The sequence below is a fragment of the Acinonyx jubatus genome, chromosome B1 (genome assembly GCF_027475565.1).
Source record: "Acinonyx jubatus isolate Ajub_Pintada_27869175 chromosome B1, VMU_Ajub_asm_v1.0, whole genome shotgun sequence".
NCBI lineage: Eukaryota > Metazoa > Chordata > Mammalia > Carnivora > Felidae > Acinonyx > Acinonyx jubatus.
Window position 1 is genome coordinate 120574808 of NC_069382.1, and position 10752 is coordinate 120585559.

Consider the following 10752-nt stretch of genomic DNA (forward strand, 5'->3'; position numbering starts at 1 on the left):
AAAAACTTCAGAGTAGTAACAGATATATAATGAAAAGTAAGCCTCTAAAACTTTTGGGGGTAATGAGCATGTTCACTATCTTGATTGTGGTGATGGTTTCACAATGTATACGTATGTCAAATGTTATAAAATTGTACACTTTAAGGGGTGCCTGGGTGGCTCAGCCAATTAAGTGTCCGACTTCGGCTCAGGTCACGATCTCGCAGTTTGTGAGTTCGGGCTCCGTGTCGGGCTCTGTGCTGACAGCTTGGATTCTGTGTGTCCCAGTCTCTCTGCCTCTCTCTCTTTCTCTCTCTCTCCAGAAATAAATAAACATTAAAAAAAGTTGTACACTCTAAATATGTTCAGTTTATATTGTATGTCAATTATACCTCAATAAAAAGGATTTTTTTAAAAAACCCTTGATGCGGTAGAGACCACAATTTTTAGACAGTAAGCCTCTAGCCCTCCCACCCATAACCCCACTTGCCTCCTTCAGGCACAGTCAGGGTTCAGTGTCTTATTTATCCTTCTAGAATGTTCCTCCATGTACCCAAGCCAGGCAGACCTTGTTCTGATTGAGCCTGCTGAGCAACTCCTCCCCTTCCTCCACCTAACACCATGGGTCTCCTAAATCATTTAAATCAGATGCTAACACATCTTACAAATCTTGGGCCTTAATCACTTTGGAAGCTTTTATAGGAGCTGCTTAGGTTTAGTTTGGTCTACAACTAAATTCTGAGACAGAAAAGAAGGTTAGAGCTGGCGGAAGCTGGGTGTCGGTCGTTTGGTCGTGAGTATAGGCGCCTGGTCGCCTCCAAGTCAAGATGTTCTAATTCTCTCCTGTTTGCTCTAGTGGCAGTGCTGTGGGGCTTTTGGAGCTGATGATTGGAACCTAAATATTTACTTCAATTGCACAGATTCCAATGCAAGTCGAGAGCGATGCGGTGTGCCATTCTCCTGCTGTACTAAAGACCCTGCAGTAAGTGAAGGCCAGCAGACTGTTGGCCAGCTCCACACGTCACACCGAGAATGGGCAGGGGTGGGGGGCTCGGGGGGATGAGCACAGTGACTTTTTTTCTCGAAGCCTCTTCTTACGTGCTCATTCCCAAATGTAGCTCCTGTAGGGGGCACAGTGCTCAGATCTTCCCAGTAGGGGCAATAATTGCTGACCTTAATTTAGTAGTACGTGCTGGTTCCTAGTCTCAGTCTTTTTGTGAGTTGGCTCAATAAAATTCAGAATGTTCCTCCTGGCGGATACCACCATTATCTTCCCTCTTTGGGTGAAATGTAGGCCTGTAGAGTTTAATTAACTTTCCCAAGCTCACATTGCTAGCAAGTGAGGAGCCGAGCTTCAGACCCAGGAAGCCTGCCTATGGTGTCTGTAATTCCTTCTCTGTGAGAAGGACGCTCTTAGGTGAGAGCTCCCTGCATTGGTTTGGGGTTAGTGATCCTTTGCGTCCCGACTTGGTTCTGGGGGAGATATTAGGGATAGGAGAGGAGTTTGAGGTAGGATAGGCTCATCTACTAGGTAGGAAGACCGCAGCTGCCTGGACTTTCAGTTGCAATGATGATAATAACTGTAGTTGGTATTTGAGAAAAAGATAAAATATTACACCTGTGCATAACCCCTTCTACCATGACTTTGGTTGTATTTTGGGTCAAATCATGTGACTGGGATATGGGATGTCTTGAGATGCAAGTGCCTTGTCGTAAGTTAAAAGCCAGGAGTGAATGTTAGAACAAGCGGGAGAATTTGCTTCTGCACATGTCCATCCCCCACTCTTCGGCCTTCTGGGACATCAATCCAGGCAGCCTCCTCCAGGCCGCCCTTCTCGAAATCAAGTGGAGCCCAGTGAGGAGCACTGAACTCGTCAGCAATTTCCCCATGGAGGGTGTAAGGTGTGGGGCTCTTTAAAAGAGGCCATGGTCTTGGGGTGGAAAAGTAGTTCTCTGAGGGCTTCAGAGGGGTCTCCGGGCTATTACTCTTGGTCTGAAAGAGACTGAGAATCAGAAAGGACTGTGCTTCCCGGCTCTGAGACCCTGCCAGGAAGCCCACCTTTCCTACTGGCTAGTTTCGTGCTCTCCTCTGAGGAGGGCTCACAGGCAGGAGAGCACCCAGTACAGAGCCCTGGGTGCCCACGCAGGTACTGGCCAGCAGGTGCAGATTATTCTGTCTCCAGTTCCTGCCCTGTGTTAACATTCCATCAGAAGTATGAAGCGTCTCTGAAGGCATTATGCTCCCCTTTTGACTACAGATACTCTGGGTAGAGAGTTTTCATTCCATAAATGCCAAGCTAATAAAAGCCACCCCATACCCTGCAGAGGGGAAAAAATAAACCTAAAACCGCAGAACCCACATTTCTTGTCAGACCTGTGAGATGTCAGGGTGTCTGTCCATGTGACGTGTTGTCAGCACATTGTTTTGTTTTTAATTATTAAAGTAATGCATTCTCATTGAAAAATCCTTTAAATGATACAGAAGTATATAGATTAAAAAGTAGAAGTCCCCCCAAAAGAGCATAAGTAAACATAGTCGTTGTGCCCTTTACCATGGTTTTATCTATGTCTTAGTTTTCTGAACCCCATATGCTTCCTGAGGTTGTCAATAACATGCTTGCTTTTCTTATATTTCCCGAGCCTCAGTTTTCTTCTTTTGGAAAAAAGAAGGCATATTTTAATACTTACTTCTGAGAATTTTTATAACAATTACTTGGGATAATACATAAAAGTGTTTATTTAACATGGTACCTAGGACATCTCCATGCCTAAGCACACAGTTTATTAACAACACTTAACAGGGATCTTCTGCTAATTCTTAGGTGGGCTTCCTGTCTATTGAGTGAATTTCACTTTTCTATTTTCTTCCTCCCCAGGAAGATGTCATCAACACTCAGTGTGGCTATGATGCCAGGCAAAAACCAGTAAGTGGAATCTCATCTTGTCACTTAGCACAAAGGGTGTTTCTGAGGAGCTTTTGAACTTGCATGGTGACACTGTGCTCTCCTCTTCCCTTGCGAAGGAAGTTGACCAGCAGATTGTTATCTACACGAAAGGCTGTGTGCCCCAGTTTGAGAAGTGGTTGCAGGACAATTTAACCATCGTGGCTGGTATTTTCATAGGCATTGCATTGCTACAGGTAAGACCAGGCTCCTTTATGGATGTCACAGAGAAATGATGCTCTGGGAGAGCCCGTCCCAGGACAGGAGCTCTGCTTAATCACCTTAACATCACAATTTTTAAGACACATTGGAAGGCTGGGAAACAGACCTAAACTATTGGGTTTATATTTTATTTAAAGCCCATTTTAGATGCTACTATCCTGAAATACTTCAGGAAATCTTTTTTCCTTTCCAAGATGGAGAAATTGATTGGGTTAGCAGTTGTCTGCTGGGATTCCAGTGTTTCCACGGGCAAAATAATACTGTATTGTGACAGTTGGGGCAGGTAGGAATTGTCAGAAGTAGATCCCAGTGGCAACATTAAGACTTTTTAGAATTTCACACACATCCAGTGTTCTGTTCTCTCTCTGGACCGCCTTGTCAAAATGCTAGTGAGGGAAGGAAGACACCCACTTTTCCTCCTAAGCAGCCCCAAGAGCTGAGGTTTTTATCTTGTAGAGATGTAATACTTTTCTTAGAGGGTCACAAATGGGGCACAGTGGTTGAAAGAGATTAAAGAAGTCCTAAATAAATGGAAAGCCATTCCATATTCATAGATTGGAAGACTTAATTTTGTGAAGGTGGCAGTACTCAAATTGATCTACAGGTTCAGTGCAATCCCTTTCAAAATTACAACTGCCTTCCTACCCCCACCCCGCCCCCAAATGGACAAGCTGACCCTAAAATTCATGTGGAAATGCAAGGCACCGAGAATAGCAAAACAAACTTGAAAAAGAACAGAGTTGGAGAATTCACACTTTCCAATTACACTTACTACAGAGCTACAGTAATCAAGATGGTACATAAGGTTGGATCCACAGATCAGTGGAAGAGAATTGAAAGTCAGAAATAAGCCCTACATCAATGGTCAGTTGATATAAAAAAAAAAAAAATTTTTAATGTTTATTTTTGAGAGAGAGAGCGTGAGGGGAGAGGAGTGGCAGAGAGAGAGGGAGATACAGAATCTGAAAAGGCTCCTGGCTCCGAACTGTCAGCACAGAGCCTGACACAGGGCTCAAACTCACCAACCATGAGATCATTACCTGAGCTGAAGTCAGATGTTTAACCAACTGAGCCACCCAGGTGCCCCTATGGTCAGTTGGTTTTTGACAAGGGAACAGAGATCAGTCAATGGGAAAAGAATAGTCTTCTCAACAAATGGTGCTGGACCAACTGGATACCTATAGGTAAAAAGAATGAATTTGGGCTCCTACCTCACACCATATATGAAAATTAACTCAAAATAGCTCAAAGACCTAAACTTAAGAGCTAAAGCTATAAAACTCTTAGCTAAAGCTAAAGACAGTGTAGGTGTAAATCTTTGTGACCTTGGATTCGGCAGTGTTTTCTTATATATGACACCAGAAGCACAAGCAACCACAGAGAGTACGTAAGTTGGACTTCATCAAAATTTTAAAACTTGAGTGCTAAAAATGATAAGAAAGAGAAAAGACAACCCACAAAATGAGAGAAAATACTTGCAAATCATTGTGTCGGATAGGGGTCCAAAGTCTAGAATATATAAAGAACAACTCAACAATAAAAAGACCAGCCCAATCCAAAGATGGGCAAAGAATTTGAATAGATATTTCTCCAAAGAAAGTACAAATAGCCAATAAGCACATGAAAAGATGCTCATCATTAGATATTTGAGAAGTTTAAATCAAAACCACAATGACCTAGCCCTTCACACATGCTAGGATGGATGTAATTGAAAAGGAAGACAATAATGAGTCTTGGCAGGGATGTGGAGAAATGGGAACCGTAATACATTGTTAAAGGGAATGAAAACAATAGAGTCACTGTAGAAAACAATTCGGCACTTGCTCGGAAAGTTAAACGGAGTTGCCATTGTGACCCAGCAACTCCACTCCCAAAAGAACTGGAAATCTGTTCACTAGAAAGTTGTACAGGGACATCCATAGCAGCACTATTCATAATAACAAAAAAGTGGAACCAGTGTAAATGGCCATCAGCTGATGATGGATAAACAACATGTGGTTTATCCATAGAATGGAATATTAGTCAAGTCATCAAAAGGATTGAACTTGAGTGGTTGTGAGGGATGGGAGAATAGAAATGCCTGTGAATAGGTAGAGTTTCTTTTCAAGGTAATGGAATGTTCTAGAATTAGACAGTGGTGATAGTCGTACACCCTTGTGAATATACTAAAAACCACTGATGTGTATACTTTAAAATTAGGACATGCTTTATAGTGTATGAATTATGTATCAATTTTAAAAATGAAAGAAAAGAGATTCATTGACCTAGGAAAAGCCTAATGACATTTTGAGTTTCACTGTTTGACTCTCTTTTCCTTCCTTTCCCAGATTTTTGGGATCTGCCTGGCCCAGAATTTGGTTAGTGATATTGAAGCTGTCAGGGCTAGCTGGTAGGGCCCCGGCAATGCTGCTGCAAAACACTGGACAGACCCAGCCTTCCTGCCCCTCCAGCGTGCCCAACCCGATCCATGCTGCACGGACCCTGATCACAGAGGCATCTTGCAATCCCACCTGATGGAGCTGCCAAGAACTTGGTTTGGGGGAGGGGGATGGTGCAACTGGGAAATGCTGCTCACTGACAGAATTAAACAGATAACCAGTATGAAAGTCGTTGAGCCGTGAATCTCTACTGTAGCCATGAATTTATGGATGGATACTTACCAAAAAAAGAAAAAAAAGGGAGGGTGAGGGACCCAGATGTACCTGAATTTGTGGAACACAGTCTCGTTCTCCACTTCGATAACTGGAGGGCTGGAAGAAGCAGTTTTGTTCTTTGTCACACCTTGAAGGGACTGCTTTCTGTTCCATGGCCTAAAGAAGTACATCTTTCCTAAAACTCAGCCCCTTACCTGGGGGGGCTGTGGTGTTTTGGGGCACCCCTTCGCTGTACATTTCAAGGAACTGTTAACAACTGTGATCCCAAGAAGAAAACAGCTTGTCTTCGGGGTTCAGAGTTTGTGACCGCATTCAGCAAGTAATGCGGGTGGGCATGCGTGGTCTCTCCTGGAGTGTCCCTTAGAAGGGACGTTGTGTATCCCACGTGCATGGAGTAAGGGCAGCAGGACACTTTGTGATGCTGAATTTTAGCAGGACAGATCGTTGTTCTAAGTAGGCCTGAGCTTTATTTATCAATGACATTCAAGGAGAAATTGAAGTTAATGAAGAGGTTATTGGTTAACATCCCTCACCCCCGCCCACCCTATTAGTTGTTGGATTCTTTGGAAACTCTGGAATATTCTGGGTTTTGTTTGGCTTTTTTTGCGTTTTTGTTTTTGTCTCCCAAAAGTGAGAGCTGGGATGCAGTTTCTCTTAAAGTGTTTTCTTACTCAGCTCAATGTTAATTTTTTGGTATAATCTCCCTGCATGATCTGTGAACCTGAATCCACCAGCTCCTTTTCCTGCCCTGTCTCCCACGAACATTTATAAATGTTATTTTGTCGGCATTCACTTCGTAGGTTCCCGGCCTTCAGAGGTGTGGCGTGTCCTCCCTGGCTGCGAAGCGACTGGTAAATGCTTCCACAGACTCGATAGTCCCTTTACCCCATCAGTCTCCGGGGCCTCATCCGCAGCCCCCAGTTTTCTCTTTGAATGGAATTGAACCTAATGCTGAAACAGTGTTGACTCACAATCAAGAAATTTATAATGTTTTTTTCCCCCTTCTGGTTTTACTTTGCTTTTATTTAACAACAACAACAACAACAAAAAAGCATGGCCAGAGCTCCCTCCTAGTGCAGACTAGCCATCAGGATGGTAACAAAGCACAAATACTTAGGAGGGAAGGGCATTGATGGGGCAAGTGTTCTGTGACCCAAGGTCGGACACCACTTCCAGGTGCTGCCGCTCATCCTTACCCCCACGAAGGTGGGGAGGGATGAGTCCTGCCCCCAGATTTTAATCCAGCTGGTATCCACCAGGATGCCACTCTCCTGGGGAGCAGACATCAGCCTGTGGAACGGCGGGAAAACCACAGGTACATTTTACGGTGATGCCACACTTGCCAGCACAAAACTGGGCAGCTAGCATGCTTTGTGGAAATTTAGCAAGCTTTTCCGTTTTAGCCCCATGTTGCATCTCTGTGGCTGATGAACGTGTCAATCTGCTCAGAGAAAAGACACATTCTTTGAAAACTGTCTCCAGAGTGTGGGTGTGTGTGTGTGGCTGCATGTGTGTTTTTGTGTCTCTGTGTAGTTAGAGATGTTCATTCCATCTTCTGGCTGTAAGATGATTTGATGTCATCTCTGCCCCCACGCAGTTGTCATTCTGTAATGTCATTCCAACACGGAGAAGACTCGAGCCCCGCAATTGGCACTCTTGTCTTTATTACCTCATTCTCCGGTGAACTCCCTCTGACCAGTTGATTCAGAATCAGGCAGGATCCCCTCCCTTTGGCACATCCAGTGAAAGGCCAAACGGCAAGTCCAAGTGCGTTCTAAATTTTAATTAGTCACCCTTTATTTTTTACACTTGAGAGTGGTTGTAATTAAGGCTGTCATTAATAAACTGGTTCTACCTTACGTGGAGTTCTGTCTTTCTTCATTACTTGTCTTGGGATTGCAGAATTCTCAAATCCAGTGGCTCTCAGACTTTAACGGGCATCAGAATCAACCAGAGGGCTTGCTGAAACAGATTACTGGGTTTGCCCCATCCCCACAATTTCTGATTTAGGAGGTGCGTTTCTGACAAGTTCCCTGGTGATGCTGTGCGTCTTGGATGCACAGTTTGAGAAGTACTGCTCTGATCAGCTCTCTAAGGGGGAAAGGAACATTTCGGGGTTGGGGAGGGAAAAGTCCCTTTGTGCTACTGGGTGCTACTGGGTGGGTATGTAGGAACTGTCTGTCCTTGAGGTCATTGTCTGCTGGTCACAGTCACCTGGGGACCACGTAGGATGCAGATCATCAGGCCTTGCCCCTGGCAGTTTGGGAGGGCATGAGCCAGAGCCTATGTTTTTAAGAAGCTCCCGTTAAAAATTTAATGCACGGTGAAATTCAGGACTCATTATCTTGGTAATATTCACAACTTTTTTCTAAGAAAATAATTGCTAGTAGTCCCTGAGAATAAGAATCTTAAAAACCCATTTGAAAAATGCTATTGTAAATGTCCTTTCATTGTGAATTACCACTGTAGAAAGACTTGTCTTTAAAACTATTAGACTTTTTTCAAAGATCAAACAAAATGTGAAGTTTCATAGAGACCCAAGTAGGTCCCAAGACTTGCTTGAGAAACGTTTTACCTCGTTTCCCTGGATATTTGAGACCAAAATGTTATTTTGACTTTACAGAAAGTTGTCAGTGGCAATTGGAGATAAGCAGTCCCTACTGAGTTTTCTTAGCTGTGCTGGTAGGGATTATGTACCTCTGTGAGGTGATTGGCCCTCCTTGCTCACAGCAGACACAGAGCCAACAAAGAAAATTCTAGCTTAGATGTAAAAGGATGCTTTGTCCATGAAACTCAGGGCTTACAGGAAGTTTCTTCCTGTTTTGAAGGTAGACTCCTGCAGGATGATTCCTAAATTTCTCTTTATCTGTATCGTTTGCTTACGACAAAATCATTGCTTCCATGATTTAAAAATATTTAATACCATTTTTAAAAATGAACACAGGAATAAAAGAATTTTGCATCACCAAGCACTTAAAAGAGAAGTCAGTCCCTCTATTTTTTCTCCCTCTTTTCTTCTCCCAGGGAGTAAACCTTGATGTCTCTGTCAGCCTTCTCCCTACTGTAGGTCCCAGTCTTCCTTCTCTCCAGGAGATTCTGAAAAGTGTCTCTTGGCCTCGTTGTGCAGAATGTTTCCTCATTCATGCCCTGGGTCTGTGTGGGCAGGAGTGGGGTCATTCTGCAGTTCTGTGGAGTCCCTCTGAGTGTCAGTTTCCGGCTCACTTGGACAGGAGCCCTGGGAAGCCGGGGGGCTGAACAATGAGGAGCTGGAGCCCAGTGACCTGGCTGGCCCTCTGCAGCTCTCTTTGTCGTTTGTTCAGTGAAGCCCTCCTTCTCTAGGGAAATCCTGTTTAGACCTCCAAGGAAGAACTGGCAACTTCTCCATGAACACTGGCCAACGAGGGTTCATGGCCAGCACACTCCAGTGAGGTCATGGGACTGCTTGGAGGTGCTGCCCTCTCAGCAGTGAGAAGCCACGTCTTTGAAGGAAAAATACAGTGTTTGCCTGGAAATATACTAACTTTGGCCTTCTGGTGACATAAAATCTATACATGACGACAGATAAGGCGGATGTCTCTGGGTAGGGGTAGGGGTTAGAGAAGAGAAGCCAAACTCGGAACAAAGACCAAAGCCAACTTTAGACTTCCTTTGCCTTCTTTTTTGGAAGAGTTTGTGACAAAGGTCGAGTTTATAAAATCATAGAAGTGCTAGTTTTTAGGACTTCTGTAATTTTGAAGAACTAAATACAGCTTCCTTTGGATTGTTCATGATGAGTACTTCTCTTATAAGCTTGGCACCCATGACAGGATGCCTGAATTAATCCACTCCTGGTATCCGTTAACCCCAATCAAACTCCTTGGGGCCTGCACTGGCCAGTGGAGGCCCCAATTTACTTGTAGGAGCTCCCGATCGGAGAATACCTGAAGGAAGAGCAGGTTAGTTTAAGAGTTTCTTACTGTGCAAATACATTCTAAAAAGAAAACAGCATGCAAACAAGATAGTTCTTCCCATGTTGTTGCTTTTCTTTGAATGTGTACTTGCAATGTATGTGGGAGAAAACCAACTAGAAAGACTCCTTTTAAATCTGGAGCTTATAGGCTCCCTAGCTCAGGGTTTAGGGCACTGGTCTTGTAAATCTGGAACTTATCTTCGTATATTAACTTTTGCAGAGCAAATGGTTTGACAGGAACGTATTAATGGCCTGCCCCCTAGTGGTGACCATGTAGAACAACTACTGGCTGGAGTTCTGGTTTCTGCAGGAATGAAATCACTACTCAGAAGTACTTGTGCTTTGGAGACACTTGAGCGTTATATGGCTGTATTTTGTGTGCTCTGGGTTGGTAAGTCCTTCATTCCCTTTATGCACTTCTGAAAATGACATAGTTTGTTTTGGAAAGTGAGAGAGCAGGATGTTTGCCTCTCTTTACCGTCTATGTCCTGGGACTTTACAGGGCTCTGCGTCAGGGTGCATGCAGGTGAAGCTGGGCCCTGCCTTCCTGCCAAGACTCAGACACAGTTTACACGAGAGGTGGTGGCAGTCTAAAACTGCTTATCTGCCGGGCAAGCAATTCTCCTGAAGCAATGAATACGACGCTTCTGGTATTTTCTCTATAAGCACCCGTTTGGATCCCCTGGAGTTTGCTTTGATCCGAGAATTTGCCACTTTGATTTTAAAGAAGATTGGTAGGGTGTTGGGGGTGGTCTGGATTACCAACTGTAACTTGTGTTTTAGGAGTTCGTTGTGAGTTGAACTGTCTTCCAAAAATTCGTATGTTGAGGTCCTAAACCTAATACAGCAGAATGTGACCTTATCTGGAAATAGAGTGGATGTACTTCATTAAGATGAGGTCATACTAGAGTAGGATGGGTCTTCTGGGGAAATTTGGATGTGGCTGCACACAGAGGGAGAACGCCACATGAACACAGAATGCCGGGAATTGCCACTAAGCCACTGG

General features: G+C 44.0%; 1 protein-coding gene across 4 annotated transcripts in view; it reads left to right on the plus strand.

The window, feature by feature from the left end:
• Positions 1 to 7656, plus strand: part of TSPAN5 (tetraspanin 5) — a 173543-nt gene extending 165887 nt beyond the window's left edge. For 3 of the 4 annotated variants that reach the window (XM_053217108.1, XM_027061218.2, XM_015063564.3), the window contains 4 exons: positions 836 to 961; positions 2856 to 2903; positions 3002 to 3118; positions 5471 to 7656. In XM_053217108.1, the coding sequence (XP_053073083.1) occupies positions 836 to 961; positions 2856 to 2903; positions 3002 to 3118; positions 5471 to 5536 (357 nt within the window). In that variant the 3' untranslated portion in view covers positions 5537 to 7656. The remainder of the gene's footprint in view (positions 1 to 835; positions 962 to 2855; positions 2904 to 3001; positions 3119 to 5470) is intronic. The other variant, XM_053217107.1, reaches the window with a different exon arrangement.
• The last annotated feature ends 3096 nt before the right edge of the window (positions 7657 to 10752 follow it).